At 46.9% G+C, this 24,477-nt stretch overlaps 1 protein-coding gene across 2 annotated transcripts in view; it reads right to left on the minus strand.

Annotated features, from left to right (window-relative positions):
* Positions 1 to 24,477, minus strand: part of RPTOR (regulatory associated protein of MTOR complex 1) — a 427,638-nt gene that overhangs the window by 301,409 nt on the left and 101,752 nt on the right. For both annotated transcript variants that reach the window (XM_064369298.1, XM_064369297.1), the window contains exon 3: positions 19,505 to 19,587. In XM_064369298.1, the coding sequence (XP_064225368.1) occupies positions 19,505 to 19,587 (83 nt within the window). The remainder of the gene's footprint in view (positions 1 to 19,504; positions 19,588 to 24,477) is intronic.

Below are 24,477 nucleotides of genomic sequence, written 5' to 3' on the forward strand. Positions count from 1 at the left end.
TGTGACTTCCTCCCAACTGCTCCTGTAGAAAACATCACTATTACAAAACCTAAGATTGGTCTTTTGAGATGTTTTTCAGACTTTTGCATTCCAGCACCCAACTGACCCCACTTGGACCCATGACTCATGACTCATGACTCATCCTGTGGCCCCACCCAGAGGCAGACTCAGTGCAGAGGACCATTCTCCCCATCCCTATGACTTCACCCCCAACCAACCAATCAGCAGCACCCATTCCCTAGCCCCTGCCTACCAAATTATCCATAAAAACCCTAGTCTCCAATGGCCTTGAGTTCATCAAACTCTTTCTTTACTACAATACTTCAGCCTCCGTGAATTGGTTTGGTCTGTGCAGTAGACAGGAAGAACCCACCAGGCAGTTACGTGGGCAAAACTAGCCTCTGGTGATAGGTCGCAGAAGGCGGCTGGAAAGGGGAATGAGGGTGCTTTCTGGGGAATGGAGATGTTCTCTGTCTTGTTTTGAATGTGATTAAAAAGGAGTACACAACTGTCAAAACTCATCAGACTAAACACTTAAGATCTATGCATTTTACTACACATAAATGGCATCTAAAAATTACCTGGAAAAAAAGTGTTTAGAAAGGCATATGAAAAAGGGGTGTTCTAAACTTTAAGAGATTTAAAGAGACATGAAATACATAAAATGGAAAAGAGAATGGCCCTTTCTGTACACCTCTAAATCTGTTTTGATTGTGAATTACGGAGGCCCTGGTGTGCAGGGCAGTGAATCTCAAACGGTGCGGGGTCCAGGTGCCACAAGACTCTCAGCAACTCAGTTCCTCACAGGCATTGTCTTGGAACCACTGAATAAAATCCCATGTTGGGAGAACCAGGAGGCCATAAAGAGCAACTCTCTCATGCATCATCCTAAGAACCCACTAAGAAAGGCGGGGGCGGAGGAAGGATCCCTTTCCCAGCAGCAACAGAAACTCGAAGAAGAAACTTAACAAGACATGCATAGTGCCATTGGGGAGAGACTCTCCTAAATTATTGATGGACATAAAAAGCAGAGCAGAATAGCCCAAGAAGCATGCCACTGCCACGGCTGCAAAACACCAGGTCTCCCCAGCTGAGCCACAAGCTCATATCACCCGTCAAAAGCTCAACACAGTGGTGCAGAAGGGCTGTCAGCTGGAGCCTGCCGTCAGGACCAAGGAGAGTCCTGCGCTCCCACTGGGCTCCTCTGCTGGCCACGGAGCCCTCACTTCGGCCTCTCCAGCTCTGACTCCACGCAGTGACCCACATCTGCCCCTCACAGCGCCCCCTTGTGCTGAGACTCGAATTACTCTCCTCCTCCTAATCCATCCACAATCAATACTGAGAACAAGCCACTGCAGATTCCCCCAAATCGTAAGATTTCACCAAATCAGCCACGCTCACACCCCAACTCAGCTTCCCCAACCCCCGCCATTTCCAATCCTGCTCCCGGGCTCGGGGGCCCAGGCGGACAGAAGACCGCAGCAGGAGAGAACCTTAAGTGAGGCGGGTCAGCAGCGAGACTTAGAGAAGAAAAAGGGCCCGCAAGAGGAGGAAACACAGCAGAGGGAAAGGAAAACCCCGAGGGCAGCTGGGCTGGGGGTGGGGGTGGGGGCTGGAGCTTGACCTTGACCTTGCCTTGTTTCCAGCAGGTGAGCCAGAGCCACAGGGCACTTTAGGAAGCTGATTGGGAGTGGTATGTGGGAGGCTTCTGCTGAGAGAAGGGTGGGGAGATGGGATGAGGGATAAAGGATGGGGGGCCAAGGGGCTGCCTGCATCCGGGACTGGCTGACCATCCTAGCAGTCCGTTACCGTGAGTGTGGCCAGTAGGGGTCACTTAGGGCTTCAGGGAAGAATCGGGCTGCCTGTGTTGCCATGTACACGTGGCCCTTTTTAGTCCCTTGCTGCAGTAGGGAGAATATGAAGAAAATGGGAAACAGGGCAGGGAGTGCCCACGGGTGGAGAATGGGCTCTGGGAAGACCTGCAGGGGGCCATGTCATCATCAGAGTCTTCCTGCAGCTCTGCTCTGACCCCAGCTCTGCTCCTCAGACTGTGGTTGTAATTTCCACAGAACAGATGCCACTCTTTCATAAACTCTAAGGTGCCGAAGGTTGTAAGATGCATCACTGTCTTATATGTCACTAAGCAAAAAACTGCAAATTAGACTATGACACAACCGTTTCTCTGATTGGAATTTTTATCTGATACGTAGTAAGAAGAGCTACTATAAACTTACTCAGACATAGTTCTCATTTATCATTCTTATATACACATAAGAGAAAATAAGCTGCAGGCTGGGCACAGTGGTTCATGCCCGAATCCCAGTACTTTGGGAGATTGAGGCAGGAGGATTGCTTAAGTCCTGGAGTTTGAGACGAATCTGGGCAACACAGCAAGACCTTATCTCTACAAAACAATTTTAAGGCCGAGCGTGGTGGCTCATGCCTGTAATCCAAGCACTTTGGAGGCCAAGGTGGGCGGATCACCTGAGGTCAGGAGTTCATGACCAGCCTGATCAACATGGTGAAACCTCGTCTTAAAAAAAAAAAAAACAATTTTAAAATTAGCCAGGTGTGGATCACTTGAGCCCAGGAGGTCGAGGCTGCAGTGAGCCGTGATCACACCACTGCACTCCAGCCTGGGTGAGTGGGAAACTAGCTGAGGTATTCCTAACCCTTCTTGGATTCAGGTCAGAAGCCCACTCTTCTGAGAACCATATCCCCCTGGGAGCCATGAAACCTGTATTTCACCCAGGGTCGCCCGTGTGCATGAGTGCAGCTGTTCCGTGTCCTAACTGGGCTCCAAGGCGATCTCTTGGGAGCCACTCATGGCCCCAGCCTGTAGGATGTGATGCTGCCACCACCATTCCACAATCAGGACTCAGATCCCCCCACGGTGAGCCTCGTGGCTCTCAGCACAAACACTGGCCTCTGTCCAGTCATGCCCTCAGGTCCACACTGTACTGACAGCAACAGCTGAATCCAGGCCATCAGCAGCAGTCAGACCGATGGCGACACACGCCCCCATTTCTAAGATGCTGATGTAAGGAGGGCTAGAACTGAAAGCTGATATGTACAAGAAAAGAGACAGTAAGGCGGAAATTTTCACCACTGAACTGGAATTGATAAAGAATCGAATGGAAATCATAGAATGGTAAAATACAATGGAATCAAGAATTTGCTAGGTCAGCTAAACAGCAGACTGCACCCCGCAGCAAAAGAGAGGATCAGTGACCTACAGCAAGAAAATAACTCTGAATAGAACATGAGGAACGTACAGGACATGGTGAAAAGGTCTAACCTATTCTAATGAGTGTCTCAGCGGGAGAGGAAAAGGGATGGCAGAGAACCAGCGTCCTCGGTGATAGCACTGATAGTGGGGACATCAAGCTGCAGGCCCAAGCAGCACCAGAAAGGAGACACAGGAAGCAGACTACAGCTGAGAACATCTCCATAAAGTCACACAGACCAAATCAGCTACACGGGGGTACGGGGAGGGAACCTTCGCAGTACCAATATTAAGAACTGCAGCCAGGGTGACGTTTTAACAGAAAGGAGATGAGGGGAAAAACACTTTTAAACTTAAAAAAAGTTGACATAGAATTCACACACAGCAATCAATCACCTTCAAAAATGAAATAGTGGTAAAATATGCAAAAAGCAAATTGTTGCTGGCAGCCTCACCCTAGAAGAAATATTAAAGAATGTTCTTCAGGTTAAGAAACATGACCCTGAACATGACCCTGAAGGACAGAAATGCAGAAAAGAATAAAGAACATTAAAAAGTGAAAAGAAGCAGATAAATCTAAATAAACATTGACTGTATGCTGTGGGGTTTAAAGTCTATGTAGAAACTCCAATCCACGATGGTGACACCATGCAAAGTAAAGGGGGTGAAGGTAGGAAGGTTAAGTGCATTGAGATTCTTGCACTGTCTGACAAGTGGTGGAATTACTAACTTCAACCACTTCCTATGTATAAGAGTATGTAATAATTTACTAGGGTTACCACTAAACAAATATGTAGCTCATGTATTCTCTGATAACATCACTAATAGAAAGAGCAAATGGAATAATTTTTTAACCTACTTAATACAAAAGAAATTAAGAGAAAAAAGAAAGAACAGGTGAGACAAAACTAAAATAAATAGTAGGGTGGTGGATTTAACCCCAGATACACTGTATATCAATAATTACATTAAATGTAAATGGACTAAATATTCCAATTAAAAAATTAAAAACTCCTCTATCCAGTAAATAAATGTTCCAGTAAGTCAGTCCTCCCCGAGGCATCTACAGTCCTGGCTGCATCTCCAGACAGGGCAAACTGGAGACAGAGTGGCCACTCAACAGAACCAGCCAAAGGCCACCCAGTAAACTAAGAGCTGGACGGCAGTATCACGGCTGCATTCCTCATCCCTGATCATTCAGTGAGTGCTCTGGGAATATGAAAGCAAGGCATTCACACTGAGAAACAGCCTTGTGAAGGAAAGTCAGCTGGTTACTTTGGCTGTCGAAAGCTAAGACCTAACAGACCAAGACAGGAGTCGAAGGCAGGAAAAAGATCAGGTTATAAGATCCTAAACATCTGGATTCCCTCACCCCTCAGCAGGGAGAGGTGCCGGCTGCCACCCTAACTACACTCTCCAGGCTCCAAGTCCACAGGTCCAAACCCCCACATTATGATCCCTAGTCAGTCTGTTCTTTTTTCTCCCTCAGTTTAAAAGTAAAGAATTTATGGGAGACAGATCCAAAATGGCCGATCACTAGCAGCTCGGGATTGTAGCTCTCAGTGAAAGTGCAGAGAACGAGAGGATGCCACACTTTCAGACGAATTTTTGTTGCTCACGGACCAGGAGATTCCCAGCGGAGGAGCCCCACGGGTCGCTAGCGCGACTCTTGTGGCTGGCGCGGCAGTTTTGCCGGCACCTCGGTGCGGCAGTTCTTGGTGCAGCAGTTCTTGGTGCAGAGTGAGCGGGACTGGGTCCCCTTTTGGCTGATGTTGTTTGGAGCTCCGGGAAGACAGAGTCGCCTATTCAGCTGATTGAAGGACGGACTCAAGAAGGGAGCTAGACCGGAGATTCCGGGGCAGAAAAGCACCATCAATCTTAACACCGCTGTTTCGGCCGGCGCAGTGGATTGCTCAGATTTCAGCGCTGGGAATCAACAAGTTGGATGTCCACTCAGAGACCTAATTTGAAAGTTGGTAATCACAAAGACGACAGGTGGATAAATTTACAATGATGGGAAGAAACCAGCGTAAAAAGGCAGAGAATACCCAAAATCAGAACGCCTCTCCCTCTACAGGGGATCACAGTTCCTCATCAGCAACGGAACAAGGACTGATGGAGAACGAGTACGTTCCATTAACAGAAGTAGGCTTCAGAAGGTGGATGATAAGAAACTTCTGTGAATTAAAAGAACTTGTTCTAACCCAATGCAAAGAAACTAAGAACTTTGAAAAAAGGTTTGACGAAATCCTAATGAGAATAGACAATTTAGAGAGGAATATAAGTGAATTAATGGAGCTGAAAAACACAACACGAGAACTTCGCGAAGTATGCACAAGTTTTAACAGTCGAATTGATCAAGCAGAAGAAAGGATATCAGAGGTCGAAGACCAACTTAATGAAATAAAACGAGAAGTCAAGATTAGAGAAAAAAGGATAAAAAGGAATGAGCAAAGTCTCCAAGAAATATGGGACTATGTGAAAAGACCTAATCTACGTTTGATAGGTGTACCTGAATGTGACGAAGAGAATGAATCCAAGTTGGAAAATACTCTTCAGGATATTATTCAGGAAAACTTTCCCAACCTAGTAAGGCAGGACAATATTCAACTCCAGGTAATACAGAGAACACCACAAAGATATTCCTCAAGAAGACCAACCCCAAGGCACATAATTGTCAGATTCATTAGGGTTGAAATGAAGGAGAAATTACTAAGAGCAGCCAGAGAGAAAGGTCAGGTTACTCACAAAGGGAAGCCTATCAGACTTACAGCAGATCTCTCAGCAGAAACCCTACAAGCCAGAAAAGAGTGGGGGCCAATATTCAACTTCCTTAAAGAAAAGAACTTTCAACCCAGAATTTCATATCCAGCCAAACTAAGCTTCACAAGCGAAGGAAAAATAAAATCTTTTGCGAACAAGCAAGTACTTAGAGATTTCACCATCACCAGGCCAGCTTTACAAGAGCTTCTGAAAGAAGCACTACACATAAAAAGGAACAACCAGTATCAGCCTTTCCAAAAACATATAAAAAACTAAACAGCATTAACATAATGAAGAACCTACATCGACTAATGGGCAAAACAGCCAGCTAGCATCAAATGGCAGTATTAAACTCATATATATTATTAACTGGATAAAAAGCCAAAATCCATCAGTATGCCGTATCCAGACCCATCTCACATGCAACGATACACAAAGACTCAAAACAAAGGGACGGAGGAAGATTTACCAACCAAACGGAGAGCAAAAATAAATAAATAAATAAAAAGCAGGACTTGCAATTCTCACCTCTGATAAAATAGACTTTAAAGCAACAAAGATCAAAAGAGGTAAAGAAGGACATTACATAATGGTAAAAGGATCAATGCAACAAGAAGAGCTAATGATCCTAAATATACACGCACCCAATACAGGAGCACCCAGATACATAAGACAAGTTCTTAAGGACTTATAAAGAGACTTAGCCTCCCACACAATAATAGTGGGAGACTGTAACATCACATTGTCAATATTAGACAGATCAAAGAGACAGAAAATTAACAAGGACATCCAGGATTTGAACTCAGACCTGGAACAAGTAAACTTAATAAACATTTATAGAACTCTCCACTTCAAATACACAAAACACACATTCTTATCAGTACCATATCACACCTATTCCAAAATACGAGTGTTCCGGACAGAGGAACTAGCCATCCCTGAGACAGCTCTGTCAACTAGAGGGCAGTTAACGCTTGTCCCTTCGATGCAAGCATTCACATGCGGCCCATGCAAAAGTCCTTCCAGCTCATCACATCACACGCACGGCACAGAAACAAAAGAGAAAGACAGACGTGAAGAACTACAGACAACTGTCACAACCAAAGGCAAAAGTCCCGAGTGGCTCCTTCTGCCTCACAGTCCCCTTCTACTCTGAGATGACACATGGTGAATAGGTATTTTAAATTTGTTGCCTATTATTAAAGTAAAAGAAAAATCATGATTTTAAACCTAAGGCACATAGAAGGGTTTTGTGTAAAAAGGTAAAAAAGTTCCATTCTGCATCTGCCCCAAGTCACAGTAACAAACGTTCTGTGCTTTGCCTCATTTGTAGGACCCTTGTCCTTTAGAATCACATTTTATTCCAGGGTCAGATTCTGAAGTCAGTACAGACCTGATTCAAAATGAATGTGCATGGGCACGGTGACCTACGCCTGTAATCCTAGCACTTTGGGAGGCCAAGGCGGGTGGATTCCCTACAAGGAGTTTGAGAGCAGCCTGGCCAACATGGTGAAACTCCGTCTCTACTAAAAATGCAAAAACTAGCCAGGTGTGGCAGCACACGCCTGTAATCCCAGTAATTCGGGAGGCTAAGGCAGGAGAATCACTTGAACCCAGGAGGCAGAGGTTGCAGTGAGCCGAGACTGCGCCACTGCACTCCAGCCTGGGTGACAGAGCAAGACTCCGTCTCAAAAAAAAAAAAAAAAGTATTTTGTCCCAACATGCTGCTTTCACTACTAGAATTAGTCAACACAGCAAGACACCAAGAGGCAAAGGAAAATGAGAATGACTAAGGAAGCCACAGGCTGTTCACTCTGTGGCATCTGAGCGAGTGGAGGAGGGGCAGACCCACCGACTTGCCCTCCATCTATCCACGGATCTACCCACCCATGTACTCACATGTCACAGCCACCTACACATGCTACGTGTGACAAGCAGGAACGGCTGACTCCTATCAGTCATATGTGCATACACTTAAACTGTTGAATACATTTTTCTTCTTTTGCATTTTAAATTTGATATATTTTAAGCTGGGCACTGTGGATGACACCTGTTGTCCTGGATACTCCTGAGGCTGAGGCAGGATGATGACTTCAGCCCAGGAATTTGAGGTTAGTAAGCCATCATCACACCACCGCACTCCAGCCTGGATGACAAAGCGAGACACCACCTCTAAAAAAATAACTTAAAAATTAGTTGGGCATGGTGGCACACACCTGTAGGAAATGACAAGAGGACAGCTGGAGCCCAGGAGGTTGAGGCTGCAGTAAGCTATCATGGCACTCCTGAACTCTAGCCTGGGCAACAGAGCAAGACCCCATCTCTGAAAATATAAAAATAAATTTTAAAAAACAAAAAATATGGCTCACGCCTATAATCTCTGCAATTTGGGAGGCTGAGGCAGGCAGATCACTTGAGGTTAGGAGTTTGAGACCAGCATGACTAACATGGTGAAACCCTGTCTCCACTAAAAACACAAAACTTAGCCAAGCTTGGTGGCACGTGCCTATAGTCCCAGCTACTTGGGAGGGAGAGGCAGGAAAATCGCTTGAGCCCAGGAGGTGGAGGCTGCAGGGGCCAACGTCACACTACTGCACTCCAGCCTGGCGACAGCAAGGCTGTCTCTAAATTAATAAATAAACAAACTATGTTTAGATATCTTCCCATAACAGAAGTAAGTCTTAAAGAATTCTGTGTTCTTTCCAAGCCTGAAATCCTTCGGAGGGAGGAGGATTAGAAGAGGAATGCTATGGGAACTTTCTCTTTCTTCTGTGTTTACCCATTTCTTTTTCTTTACTATCTTTTCTGAGGTCAATTACGGTCATTTATATTTTCCCAGAAAATTATGCATTGTGTATAAGTTTTCCAATTTATCTGAAAATTTTGCAAAGCACTGTTTTATGACTCTTGATTTCTTCAAATCTTGAGTTATTTCTCCCCATTATCTATGCTTTCTTGGATTTTATGGGAATTTGGTTAAGATTTTTGTTTATAAAAACAAAACTTATAGCTAACAATTCTACACAAAGATGACTTGAGCTTCGGGCACGTTCCAGTCCAGGGTAACCAGCCCTGCTGACGCAGAAGCCTGCCACACACGCAGCCCTTCAGAAGAGACCCTTCCTTACACAGTCGTGGGTGATCCTCGCGGTTCTCCATGTGCTTTAAATCCTGACACCCGCCCCTCCAGTCACAGGTGATCACAGAGGGCAGCCTCACTCCCTCAGGACCAGTGGGGGGCTGCAGTGAAGCTAAATGGACCGATCAGCCCCTCTGGGTTAGGAAGGCAGTGGGTGCGCTCAGTCTTCCCAGTGCTGGGCCAGAAGCCCACCGAGAAGAGCGCCCTCACCCTCACCACAGCCTGTGCGGCCGCTCAGCTCGGGGGTGTTTCCCGATTTCCACGGCGGCTCCTCTGTTATGCCTCAGCATCTGCATCAATGGCCCTCAGGCATGCCCCCAGATTTCTGTGTTTCAGACCCCACAGGGTGGGGGAATCTCCTCCTACTGTAGCCCAAAGTGAGGGTGTGACCCCGGCCTGGGGGCCGCCATCACAGGGCACCCTCTGTCTCCTCTTGCTGGAAGTAGACGGCACCACCTGAGCCTGGCGTCTGGCATCTGTTCTCAGGGACTTTGAACCACACACTGCCTTTCCCCTGGGTGGCACCTGCCTGTCTTTTCACACTGGCTGTATAGCCTGGCCATCCAGTGAAGAATCAAACACTCTAGTGGGGGAAATTTAATCTTGAAAATCCAGTGACACAATGCAGTAGGCAGAGAGCTGCAGCTGAAGCCACAGAGGAAAGGTCAGGAAGCCGTTCGGGACCAGGGACCCCTAGCATGTGAACACAGCCGGCTCCTGTGGGGACCTGTGGGCCCAAGCAGATGGAGTCCCATCAAAGATGATGACATCAGAAAGGAAGGACCAAGCCCTCACGTACAGGGAGAGGTAGGAAAGTCCTGCAGGGTAACTGCCGAGTGGAGAGCAGAGACCCACAGGGCCGCAGCACGGAGGGGACCAGGCACTGGTGTGGACACACACCGCCCCCTCCTGCCGAACTCCCAGTCCACCGTGAGCCTCCACCCTGCACCCAGACTTCGCAGAGGCCCAGCCTCTGCCACTCTGCCTGCACTCACCCTGACAGGCGCTTTCTCCCATCATACACTCCAGGTGGAGAGACACAGCTCTAAGGAAACCGAAATATTCTTAACGAAAACGATCTTACGGGATTGGGATTAAATTATACAGTATATGATCAGTGTCGTCCATAGCCACAGAACCTCTTTTCTGTTTTTAATTAAAGACAAGTTCTCACTACATTGCCCAGGCTGCTCTCCAACTCCAGAGCTCGAAGGATCCTCCTGCCCTGGTCTCCCACAGGCATAAGCCGCAGTGCCTGGCTGAGCCTCTTAATAACAGTTTTATGAAACAAATCTATCAAGACAAAGGCTCTTTTAAGAATTAAATGTCATCATGAGGCTCTCAGCAGACACCACACATATGATTTGGAAAGGAAACACGTCCTCACAATAGAAATTATACCTTATTCAACTTAAAAGTCTCCATTTTTAACTCTTAGAACTCAACAGTAAAGACAGACAACCCACCTAAAAAATGGACAAAGGGCTTGAATAGACATTCCTCCAAACAGCCAATAAGCACCTGAAAAGATGGGCAACATCACTAATCACCAGGGAAATGCAAACCAGAACCACAAAGAGATTCCACTCACACCCGCTGGGACAGCCGTCATAATAAAGTTTAAGAAAGCAGAAAGTAGCAGATGTGAGCAAGGATGTGCAGAAACAGGAGCCCTCGTACGCTGCTAGCAGACATGGAGAAACAGTACAGCCACTGTGGAAAACAGATTGAGAGGGCCCCACGAAGGTAAAATACAGGGTTACCGCATGACCCGGCAATCCCACTCCTGGGCACAGGCCTATGCAAACACCTTGTATGTCAATATTCATAGCAGCATTATTCAAATAGCCAAAAGGTGGAAATGATACAAGTGTCCATCAACAGATGAGGGCATAAAATAGAAGTGTAGAATATCCACACAATGGAATGTTTCTCAGCTATAAGAAGAGTTGAGGCTGAAGCAGGAGGATCACTTGATGCCACGGGTTCAAGACCAGCCTGGGCAACAAAGCAAGACCTCATCTCTAGACACACACACACACACACAAATGATTACATTACTGATACATGCAATAACATGGATGAATCTTGAAAACATTCAAGATGCTAAGTGAAAGGCCGGACGCAAAAGGCCACGTACTGTATGGCTCCATCTGTGTGACGTACCTAGAACAGGCATATCCAGAGACAGAAAGCTGACCGCTGACTTCCCCAGTAAGGGGGGAGGGGGAAATGAACAGTGACCGCCAATGGGTTTTGGGGTTCCCTTGGGGTAATAAAATGTTCTGGAACTAGACAGTCACAACAGTTGGCCAAGCCTGCAAAGACGGTAAAAGCCAAGGGAGTTGTACACGTTCCTCCGTTCTTTTTAAATGGGGTCTCACTCTGTCACCCAGGCTGGAGTGCATTGGTGCGATCTTGGCTCACTGCAACCTCCGCCTCCCGGGTTCAAGCGATTCTCTTACCTCAGCCTCCCGAGTAGCTGGGACTACAGGCACCGATCACCATGCCCAGCTAATTTTTTTGTATTTTTAGGAGAGACAGGGTTTCACTATGTTGGCCAGGCTGGTCTCCAACTCCTGACCTCAGGTCACCCGCCCACCTTGGCCTCCCAAAGTGCTGGGATTACAGGCGCGAGCCACCGCGCCCGGCCGAGTTGTACATTTTAAAATGGTAAAGTTGGCATTACGTGCTTTTTACATCCATTTAAAAAAAAAAATCTCCATTATATGTCACACCAACAAGCAAATCCCGGACATCTGAGGGGAGCTGTCCAGAAGCCTTTGCGAACGCCCAAATTCATGCACACCACTGTGACATGTGGCTTTCCCTGCAAAATGAAACCCAGCACCGCAGACACTTCGAAGTGGCCGTCCCCCTCCAATCTGTTATTGATTGTTTCCCCTTGATCAGCACTTTCCAATTTGGCTGGAGCATGATTTTACAACTCTTCCTAGTTGCATATGGCGAGCATACGGTGGGTTCCTCGTCGTCACCTCCAAATTTAGCTTTCCATTCTTCAACGCATCACATCTTCCACTTTCTGACTAGAAGCAGCACTTCGTCCCTCGCCTGGCACCTGCCTGTCCTTTAGAGCCACCTCCCCATCTCTCGGTGTCATGGTCCCCAAGTTAACTCAGGAAACACACATGGCACGTGAGATCTGTGAAACCACGACAGCTGAGCTGCAGTTTTAGTCCCCAGCCTGACAGTGGGGGGTCCTCATTTGCAATTTGTCACACACAGACACACACACACACCTCCCTTGTTCAAGGGAACATGATGATGAGAGACAATATCCTTGAGAGGCTTGTTAAGGACAGAGTTAAGCCCTATTTCTCTCTAAAAATATTACACTTCAAGTAGGTCAATTAATAGAGGGCTGGGAATGCCGTTATCCAGGCAGGAAGACAAAACCAGAGATCGGGCAGGATGCGGGGGCTTAAGGCAGCAAGACTCCATGGCAGAATGCTCTGGGCATGGCTTCCACTACCACGAGGGAGGAAGGGATAAAGGGCAGAAAGGGACGGGAAGTAAGGATCTCCTGACCGGCCACCAAGGCCTCCCCAGTGCAAATACCTGCATACTTCTATTCTCTCCATTTAAATCTACAAACCTTAAAAGTTTAAATAGTAACTTGTCCAAAATTACATTTTTAAGAAGTGGCAAAGCCAGAATTAAACCAGTTGGCATTCTTTCCACAGTTACCAGGCTCTCGCCACCCCACCCCTCAGTGCCTGGTAGAGAGGAGACCACATGTCCCGGGAGCTCCCCTGACAGTGAGAGGAGCGCTCCCGCGAGCCCAGCACGACTCTGCAGACCTGCGAGGCAGAGGGGAGGAAACGGACTCCACAGTCCTCGCTGGGCAGTGATTCCACGGGCTGCGGCCCACGCTGCAACCCCCTCTAGCCAACACAGCATGCTCTTCAGTCCTTTATGGGCTCTCTCCCTCTGTGGTCTCGGACAGCAAGTCCAACACAGGGCTGGCCAGCAGGAGCCACCCTCTGGGACCAGCTCTAATGCACTGACACCCCCGAGGGGTCTGGTCGCCACAGGCTGCCACCATCCAGGCGGGCTGCACAACGATGCCTTTCTTTCCTTCTTCTTTCTGTAACATGTTTGGTGTGCCTAAAAGAGTTTATAGGTCATGCCACTAAGGTGCTCGGAGCGATGGCAGTAGGTGACAACACCTTTATGCGCTGGTGGAGTTGGTCTCAACAGTCCAGAATGAACTGCTTTGCGTAATCTAAGCTCACTTCCAGGAAGCTGCTTCCAATAGCATGGCCTCCAGGAACAGGGCAACGCAGGAAGCCCGTGGGCGGGGCTGACTACGGCTTCTGGCTGAAGAGCATGAATCAGAATTCTCACTGAACACGGCCGGTGGAAAAGCTGTCAGGTGAGAAGCGCTAGAAAGGAGGGGAAGATGAAGTGGAAGAGCACTGCTGGGGCCACGGCAAGAATATAAAACGCTGGTCACAGGAACACTTCTTCACTTTCCGCGCAGGAAGCAGTTAAGTGAAACTATCAATACACAGCAGTTAACTCCAAGACAACCAGAAGATACTGTCTGTTCTGTCCCGCAAATTTCATGAGGACACAGGCAAAGTGCTTCACAGCAGGTACTGAATTATGCAAGCTGTGAGCCATCCACACACCCTTCTGCCTTTGCCCATGAGTCCTTATTGGCAGCTTGTCACGGAAACTCAAGGTGGATGAAGCCCAACCTGAGGACCCACAGAGAAGGAAGTCAGGTGAGTGTGGGCAGGAGGAGGGAGGGCCGGTGGCAGGGCAGAAAGCAAGGCGGGGATGGATGATGGGATGGTAATGGCATCAGGACAGCATGCCAGGGGATGCTGCCAATCGCAATTATAGGGCCATTCTCACCAGCTGAACTGGACTGTCAATGTGGAAGTAATGTCACAACGTGAATGCCCCAAGCAGGAGTCACTGTAACAGCGCACATTGGGCTGTTCCACAGATAGCTCTGGAGCACCTCCCAGGTGTGGAATACAGTCCCAGGGCAACTCAGCTGCTCCTGACCCTAAGAATCCTAAGAGAAGGCAGAACCCACTTAATTCTGGGTCTTCACTGCATCTGTATTTAGTCCATTTTCACACTGCTGACAAAGACATACCTGAGACTGGGCAATTTACAAAAGAAAGTTCAATGGACTTAAAGTTCCCCACGGCTGGGGAGGCCTCACAATCATGGAGGAAGGCAGGGAGGAGCAAGTCACATCTTACATGGATGGTGGCAGGCAGGAGAGAGCTTGCGCAGGGAAGTGAGACTTCTTCACTACGCACAACAGCACAGGAAAGACCCGCCCCTGTGATCCAGTTCCCTCCCACAGGCTCCTCCCACAGCATGTGGGAACTGTGGGAGTTACAACTCACGATGAGATTTGAGGGGGGACACAGCCGAACCATGTCGGCATCCATCTCTAAAATTCATTCCAAGACATTTGGGGCACAGGCAGGCGAGTGATTTGTACTGATACCGATCACTCTGCCCACAAAGCAGAGGCCTGCATGCGCATCCCAGGGAAAGAAGACACGTGGTGTAGCCATCCGTCCGGCACCCTCCAAACCAGCCTAGCCACCTGACTAGCGCCTCCCACAAAACCTGACAGTGTGAGCACTCAATGCCGAGGGTTTCACAGTTTGTCACACATGACCACATGACACTCCCCATGAGGTACACAGGTCAAACAGCAGCCCCATTCAGGGACAAGGAGAAGGCGCCTGGATTCCAATCATCCTCATGACAAACCCCTATAAAACACAGATTACACATAAACATTCAGTTCTGCAAATAACGCTTGTGCCTAAAATCCAAAAGACACACCTGGAAGTGTCCAAAGTAGAACCAAAACTGTCACCACTGGCCTTCTCAGCCCCTTGCTCCCCACACCCTTTCCTCCCACCGGGAGGTACAGTCATCAGCTTTGGTTCATTCAAAGCATCTCATAAGAGCATACAAACAACCCTATTATCAGTGCCATGGAAAGGATGACTGTCATTTACATTCAAATGCAGTGACAATTTCTACTGGGCTAATAGACCAGGTCTTGGGAGCTGTTCTGTTCTCTCCATGAACATACTCTGTGTGGTGTGAGGCATTACAAAAAACGTGTTTGTCTAACGGTGAAACCGACTTCCATCCCTTGACCACAAATCACCTGTGACACATCTGAGAAGCACGGCCAACTGAAGGGAAGCTGAAATTCAAAACCTGTTCACTGTGATCCACAAACCGTGGCTCTGTGTGGACAACTGAGAACTGTCAGCCACATCAAAACCAACTCAGCCCGACTGCTCAGCTCCCTGCAGGCCCCACGGCTGCCACACAGGACTAGCTGCCTTCACCACTCACAGACTGGACAAGATGAGAACGAGCTCCTACAATGTGCCTTCGTGGCTGGAGAGCACCTTCCGCCTCCTTACCTGGACGCACCTGCCCCACAGACGGATGCAGTCACTGGAGGTGCCGCCACAGTTTCATCTTCCTTAGTAAAGGACACATATTCCCACATGAACTTATTTAAAGCCACCAGAAGAATTAAAGCTCATCTCAAGTAAAGAGGGGTGGGCTCTGCTCCTGGTGTGGTCCGCTCTCTCTGGGGAAAGGAGGACACAGACAGTAAGGCCCCTCCCGCTGGCCTTTTCCCACAGCTCCAGCTCCTAACTTCCAACCTATACCAAACTGCCAGAAGCCCCAATTTGTTAGGACAATTCTCTAAAAAAGATAAATTCTTCACTGTATGCTCCCAGCTTTATAATAATCTCCCACTCCCATCTCCCAATAAAACTTTCATTTGAGACTTATGATGGAACGAGTGAGGTTTTACTGCAGAATTTTCCACTGAAACAACAGTCGGTGCGTTTCCTCCAATCTCTGGCAGAACACAAATTTATGCACCTACAAGGCAATAAGGCAAAGCCTTAAATTTAATCAGAAGAAACATTTCATCAGTGGCAAACTGATAAATTATTTAGAAAAGGGCTCAATGGGCCTAAGCAAGGAAATATGGGCCAGAGAGAGGCTGGCAGCCTTTGGAAAAAAAATACAATCACCATGGTTTCTCTCAATTCCTTCTTGAACTGGAATCACCTATATCGAAAGCTAGAAAAGTACAGAGCAAGTCCAGTGTTCCAGCATCAGCAAGGAAATCATCAGGCTCCCTGGCACCGGGCCGGCGGGGCCGGCGGGCATTCAGGTCGGTTTTCTGCCCCTCCTGGACGGGCACTACCGCTGAGGAAACGGGCATTTCCTACTCCACTGCCATCCACACCAGCGCGGAGGCAGCGACTCCAGCAATCTTTAATGAAAATAGCCTCATTTTCATGAAATGACCCAAGTTTTGTGAGTCTAGCAATAAAGGACACATTGAAAGAGAAAACCAGATCGATGGGTCTTTCCATGGAAGGTCTGGGAAATGTAATAACACCCCCATTGTTTTATTGCAGATGGCACATCAACCTGTCTTTATTACTGCAGGAACTCCAGAGCCCTGTAGATGCAGTAAAGTGGTGCGTGTTTAGCCTCACAATGTTTCAAAGGACCCTGATTTACAGTCAGGAACCAGGCACCCTGCACATGAACGTGTGGGCTTGCTAAGTGCCTCCTGTTTTGTGCCTACTCCAGAAGGCAGCATGAGGTCTGCCACACACGGAGAGCCACGCCATCTATGCCAGGCCTCCCTCCTTCTCTCCTGTAGCCCACGGAAAGCTGTGAGAAGCAGTGTGCCATGCACACCAGGGCAGATGCTATTATTACCCAGTGCATATGGCACAGCCCCACGCTCACACCACAGAGTCAGTCAGAGGTATCCTGTGACATCCGCTACCTTAGGCTAATTTCTAAAATAGATGAGGCCCGCTCATCGTGAGTAGCAGGAAATTTTTAAGCATTTTTATTGTACTTAAAAATGAATGTAATAGTGTTGGCATTCCAAAAGCAAATATTAGGGACTCATTGTTGTGGTTTTGCTTCCTGAATGCAGAAAAAAGATTTTAGTCTGCGTGTGTGAACGGCTTCCTTCTATGCCGCAGCAGATACTTCATTCCAGCTTTCACGTTACAGACCAGCCCAGATGGGACCCCACCCGCGCCGGTGCCTCTTCCTCAGCATCCTGTAATCCTGACACATTCTCCGTCTCACCAGCCCTTCAAACCAGCTCTTACTCAGAGAATCATTTTGCACATCCATTGCTGAAATCCGGCCAACTTTAACAAATTTTCCCAGACTACAAATCACTCAGAGGACTGCACCCCTTTGCACCTGTGCTCGCTGTCCCAGGGCAATGTGCTACTGTCACAGGAAGGGACTCCTCAATCCCACGCTGAGCCTACACCATCACCTTTCTGGCTGTCGTCACTGACCTACATGGAAAGGTCGCCTTCCCTACATCATGATGCTTCTTTTCAATGCCACAGAAGAGATCTGCTCCTAGACAGAAATTCAGATGAAAATGACAGATGCCACCTTAGAAGGTTCCACTTCCTGTCAGCTAGCATCAACTATCTGATATCTACCAAGCTCAACTAATAATAAAGCTAGCAGGAAATCAACTCTTAGCACTCAAAATAAAAAACTGTAAATCATACCAAATGGAATACACATACAGGCTCTTGAAATATTGAATACATGTATTCTGAAAGGCTATATTGCCTTATCTAATAATTCTTTGAAAAGAAGAAACTAGTTATAATAGCAGAGACTCATTCTAGAAAGAACACAATTGGCAGATCTGAATTTGTTTGGTGACATTGCTTTTTTAAACAAACGTATCTAGTAAAACTCAAAGGTACAAAGCAAAGCGCAGGAGATGGCCAGAAGTAGCCAGAAAGGCATTCCTCTGAATTCCCATGATGTTGGTCAACAGCACGGCACAGGCCAACACCGCCTCGTCTTCCAGTACTGCCACTCGCCCCACACTCCTGTAAGCACCCGTCTCACCATGCTGAGACCCTAGGGTACCTTCAGAGTCTTCAAAGAAGCTTTTCTCTATGGAAAACACTAGGCATCTCTACTACTTTTTAAAGGACTCCACCATCCAAATCTCTTTCCAGTCCTCATCCAATCTCCAAACGTGCTGTGTGCTTGCTCTCAAGAAAAAGGCCACTGCCTGTTTACACAAACCACCAAGACGTAACGAATTTGAGAGGGAAAAGTAAAGCCATCAGTCATCAATCAAAAAGCCATGAAGACACTGCCTTCTAAAGATCAAGCCTGCTGTAAGCAGGAACACACGTCCTAAGACACAGAGGTGCCTCCTAACAGGCATCCTAAGACACAGAGGTGCCTCCTAACAATTAGCTCCCGACTGCACGCAGCAGCAGCGATGACCCGAGGGCATTGTTACAGGCAGGAAAATTTCATTTCTGGCTCTTCTGTCACTCTAAAAATGTAAGTAATGAATAAGGAATCCCTGAATCCCAGATCATGTGCATAAATGATCCACAAATAAAAATTCCAACCAAGTAAGTGTTGAAAAGCTTCCATAAATCATTTGTCTCCACAAGGCTTACATCCAACCGGGAAGAGTAAAACTCACAGGGACGCCCGGGTGAGGCACCTGCTCAACCCGCGCTCTTCGTTAAACTCCTTTAGGTAACTCGAGTGCGTCTGCCACGCAAAGCCGAATATAGGGCTGCTTCAAAAGTGCCCAGATCCCTAGTTTTTTATTAAATTTATTAAATCTCCAAACCAGTTAATAAGAAAGGCTAAGGTCTTTTGGTGGATTACAAATAACTTAAGATCTTAAAGGCAAATTGACACAGTTACATTCTACGCCATTTTTCTTTAAAAAAAAAAAAAAAAACTGTAGGATATAAGCAAAAAAAAATAACCCACACACTAATTGGTAACTGGCTCCGTAAAAAGAACCGTATATTTTGAATCAAAGACGAAGTATATAATAGGTGTCATCTTTTGAATGTTGGGTGCTTTATTCTCAACTATTTGAAAACTGAAGACATGAGGAATAGCGCTAACTAGTTGAGGTTGCAAAAAAGTTACTGAAAATACATTTTCTGAGAAAAAACCATGAGTTCCAGTCACAACAATGCTAATAAAATTAAAAAACAAAAAACCATGGTTAAGAGTAACATGAAGAGCATTTTTTCTTTTCTAAAAATCTGGAGTAAACCTAAGCAAAATAAGTCGGGACTGTCCACTGCAAGACTTGTAATAATGTGTACGCTGTCAAGACAGTACCGCGACCTACAGCCAGCAGGCGGAACGCAGTGCGCAGGCGCCACACTGCACAAGGCAGGGTCTGCGCAGAATTCACTTGGATTCAAACACTGTTGGTAACCAAGGAACCGGAGTTTCCCCGTAAGACAGAAAAGGAAGAGCAAGTAAAGCAAGCTTACCCTTGGCTGCCAGTTCTCGTACTGCTTCTGTAAATTTGCACCGATGGTTTCCAGAGCTTTCTGAGGACCCATCGACAGAGGATCTGAGGAAGCAACGGAAAAGAGAAAGTTCTTTACGGATGCGTGTCCTCCTCTGCTAGACCTCTCTTTCACAGTTTCTTCTTATATAACGCCCTTCACAGTCACCTTTGACTAACAGCGACACAATGCCTAAGGTTGATCGGTGTTAACCAGATTTACGAAACCGCTCATGTGCTCAACCAAGCTGACAGGCCCGTGAAGGCCAGTGTTTGAACATCGGGGCACGTGACTGTCCTTCTGTCCATGCTCACGTGTATTTCGGCACCTGCAGCTTTCCTGCACTTTCACCGTTTCCTTCTCAGGCTCCTGATCAGGCTTCCGTGAAAAACCAGCGCTGCAGTGACAACATACGCGTCTGTGTGTTCAAAATACGGCTCTCATGGGTACAGGAACAGGAGAAGGAAATAAGACAGTGAAGTGATGCTTCTTCATTAATTTTCATCTGTACTCAGTTTTGCCCGCCAAAAAAATCAGTTTCACAATCATACATACATGTCCAGGGTTTACCCATTTATTTCAGGAGCGGCTTCGACAGCAATGAACTCTCAACCAGCAGTTCACAAACTTGTTTGGTCTCAGGAAATTACTGAAAACCCTGAAGAGCTTCAGTTTATGTTGTGTCTATCAGTATCTCCTATATGTGAAATTCAGGTAAGATTTTTAAAATTGTTTTTTCTTCATTCATCTTAAAAACAGTAACAAACCCATTATGTTTTAACATAAATATTCATTATAAAAATAACTATTTTTTCCAAAAAAGCTTAGTGAGAAGAGCAGCATTATTGTACATTTTTGCGAATTTCTGGAGTACGTGGTTTGATCAAGGACGGGTGACTCGCATTCTGCGTTCACCTCTGGCAGCGCATGGCTTCGGTGAACGCGTATGCAGAACCTCCTACCTCACACACATATCTATCATTAGATAGCAGAAGAGCATCTTAAAATGCTATTTTACATAATCGTGATTCTTTTTCTTTGATACTACACCAAAACTTATCGAATGGTAATGACTTCCAGGATATTTGAGACGTACTATCTGAAACCACATCAATGAAGTTTTTGTACACTATCACATTCAAATTCACTGCCCTCTGTTGTACCTTCAGTGAGTTTTTTTACCCGTGGCTTAATTTTGTATCATCATGCATTGACCATTTGCAAAAAAATACTGGCTCACTGAACTATACAGATCTTGTATTTTCATTCTCTAATATTAAAAAAAAAAAAATCCCCACTCGTTAACATCACCATGATCTCATCAGAAATGTCTTGAGTACTAAGAAGTTGCCAGGCTCGGCCGGGTGTAGTGGCTCCCCACTGTAATCCCAGCACTTTGAGAGGCCAAGGCAGGTGGATCACCTGAGGTCAGGAGTTCAAGACCAGCCTGACCAACATGGTGAAACCGCATCTCTACTAAAAATACAAAAATTAGCTGGGCGAGGTGGCACGTGCCTGTAATCCCAGCAACTCAGGAGGCTAAGGCAGGAGAATCTCTTGAACCTGGGAGGCAGAGGTTCCAGTGAGCCAGATGGTGCCACTGTATTCCAGCCTGGGCAACAAGAGCAAAATTCCGTTCAAAAAACAACAAAAACAAAAAAAGAAGTTGCCAGGCTCATAGTGGTAGATATAAGGTTTCCAAATTTTAATTTTTTAATTTGAAATCTCAGTTTGATCAGTGGCAAGTAACACTATCTGTCGTTTTCATCAATCTGACAGGCTCATGCCATTCATTTTCCAGAAAACATGTGCCAAATACCCCAGGTCTGTCTGCTGCAGGTAAAATGCTGTCAAACGGCATCACGTGCTACAGAGAAATGCTTCGTGAAAGCAAGAGCCAATCCATGCAGCAAATGTTGTTGTCTTATTTTAAGAAATTCCCAGGCCAGATGCGGTGACTTACACCTGTAATCTCAGCACCTAGGGAGGCCACAGCGGGTAGATCACCTGAGGTCAGGAGTTCAAGACCAGCCTGACCAACATGGAGAAACCCTGTCTCTACTGAAAAAACAAAATAAACCGGGTGTGATGGTGCATGCCTGTAATCCCAGCTACTCGGGAGGCTGAGGCAGGAAAATCACGTGAACCCAGGAGGCAAAGGATACAGTGAGCCGAGATCGCGCCATTGCACTCCAGCCTGGGCAACAAGAGTGAAACTTCATCTCTTAAAAAAAAAAAAGAGAGAAATTTCCACTGTCACGCCTACCTTCAGCAACCACCCTCCACATCAGTCGGCAGCTATCCATATGAGGCGGGACCCTCCGTCAGCCAATTAAATGCAAGAGATTACGACTCGCTAAGGCTCAAGTGATCATTAACATTTTTCAGCAATTTTTAAATTAAGGTATGTATGTTGTTCTTTTAGACACAATGCTAATGCACACGTAAGAGACTGCAGTACAGTGTAAACGTACTTTTTTTTTTTTTTTTTTTTTTTTTTTTTGACACGGAGTTTCGCTCTTGATACCTAGGCTGGAGTGCAATGGCGCGATCTCGGCTCACCGCAACCTCCGCCTCCTGGGTTCAGGCAATTCTCCTGCCTCAGCCTCCTGAGTAGCTGGGATTACAGGCACGCGCCACCGTGCCCAGCTAATTTTTTGTATTAGTAGAGACGGGGTTTCACCATGTCGACCAAGATGGTCTCGATCTCTTGACCTCGTGATCCACCCGCCTCGGCCTCCCAAAGTGCTGGGATTACAGGCTTGAGCCACCGCGCCCGGCCGTAAACGTACTTTTATATGCACTGGGACACCAAGACGTTCATGTGACTCGCTTACTGCAGTGCTCCGGAACCAAACCCGCAGTGTCTCCGAGGGGCACCTGCATCGCTCTGGCACTATTTAATATCTTTTTAAGCTATATATATGTTACTCTGATTTTTTAAAAAAATAAATAAATGGGTGTCTCCGAGGGGCACCTGCATCGCTCTGGCACTATTTAATATCTTTTTAAGCTATATATATGTTACTCTGATTTTTTAAAAAAATAAATAAATAAAAATCATGACGTTAATAAGATTTTACAGTTGGAAAGGACCTTCGCCCATAGATAGGTCAAAGTCATTAAGGGCTTCTGAAAACAGAGATGCCAGGCCCTAACCTTCTGGAAATTCTAATTCAATGGTTCTAACTCGATGGACACCTCTGGCTGAGGAAAACGTGGTAAAAACCAGGTACTATCTAACTTCTCTGGAAGAGTTGCGGTAAATTTGTTATAAATCATAATCCGTAACTTAAGAAATTACATGTTGGTCTTCATCTCTCTCTGCTCAGGTAGGAACAAGGTTCTAAGGTCTCAAAAAAACCAGAGTGACCCAAATCAACTGTGCTGTGATCTGACCCACTAGAGAGGAATGGATTGCAATCTGAAAAATAAAAAATAGGGGCCACGAACTGCATAAACAGAGCAAAGGAAATAAAAAATAGCTTTAACAAACAGATGCCAAAGAGCAGGACTTGCCATGTGCATGCGGAGGAGCAAAGTAAGCGCGCAGGGCTGGCTGGAAGGCACTGGACGCGGTCACCCGTACCTAACTGCAGCAACCGGCGAGGGGGCGACCACAGCGGTCATCTATGGTAAGAAACGGAAATGGTCCCCTCCATACAGAGATCAAAGACCTGTCAGTGGTGGCTCACACTGGGCATGCTCTCCAGTGAACCACGGACAGAGGGAGAAGGGAGGAGTTCCAGTTGCAGGAGTGCCCCCTCCTTGACTTTCACCCCTTGGCAAGTCCAGGCCCATCTCCCATCCCCTCTCCCCAGTGTGGGCAGGGGGCAGCCACTGTGGCACTTCCCTGCATCCCTCACAACACCCCACAGAGAACAGGGGCCTTGTTAGGAGAGCAGCCTTGCAGGGGCCCCACTCTCCCTGCCCTGACTCAGGTCAGGACACCTGCCCACCCAGAGGGGGTGAAGCCACTGCCAACTGGTCACCAGGCTGTGACAGCTACATGGGGCTATTACCTCCTATCCTCTGGGAATCCCTGTGGTCAGTTAATTGCATGGTTCCCTCCCAAGAATAGGACAGATGGTGGGAGAGCCGAAATGAGAAGCAGACGAAGAGACGGGAAGGAACGAGTTTGAATAAAATGATGCATTTAGCATTTGATTAAGTATAATTTAAATAAACTAAAATTAAATTCCCCGATAGATATTGCTGACAATACTATCAGTCTGATGTGGGGTGAAGTGGACAAATCATAAATTAAATTTAAAACGGTAGTTATGTCTTATAAAACATTTCTCTTCTAATTCCTTTTTGAGTTTCTATTTGTTTTAAGGGGAATCTGGGAAAGAATTAATGAAATTTGAGCGGTGAGTGAGTGTGTGAGGAAACTGATGAATGAAGTGGGGGCAGGCAGGCGGATGGAAAAGTAGATGGTAGTTGGTATTTGTATATTACTTTCAGCTCTTCATAAATTTTTCTATCTGCGAGATTTTCAGCATAACCCCAGCGTCAAACGACGTGGTCCAGGGTTACTGACAGTGCTGGCATCCGGCCGACCTGAAGGACTGCCACTTTTTCTTTTCCAACCTCTCCACCTTCTTCATATGTACCCAGTTTGATTACACGTCCTATCCATCTCACCTTCCAAAGAGCGGGCGCTCCACCATCAACTGCTAACGTGTTCATCCAACCCGCAGCCCTTCATGATGTTACTCAGACCCTCCCACCTCCCAGCTGGGTTTCTGAATCTGGTCCAATGACTCCGAAGAGGGTGGTGCCCCGGGCACAGACAGGGCCACCACTGCCCTAGTCTTCCTCTTCTCAGTCCACCCTGAAGATGAGCGCAGGCTGACCCCTCCCCTCAGAAGCCCACAGTGCCCGCCGTGTGCTCCATTTAGATGGGAAGCTGTCAGGAGAGCGGAGACTCAGCAGTGTGGCTGCGGGGCGGG

Source organism: Aotus nancymaae, unplaced genomic scaffold (assembly GCF_030222135.1).
Source record: "Aotus nancymaae isolate 86718 unplaced genomic scaffold, 86718_ANA_hifiasm-v0.15.2.pri h1tg000089l, whole genome shotgun sequence".
Classification (NCBI taxonomy): Eukaryota; Metazoa; Chordata; class Mammalia; order Primates; family Aotidae; genus Aotus; species Aotus nancymaae.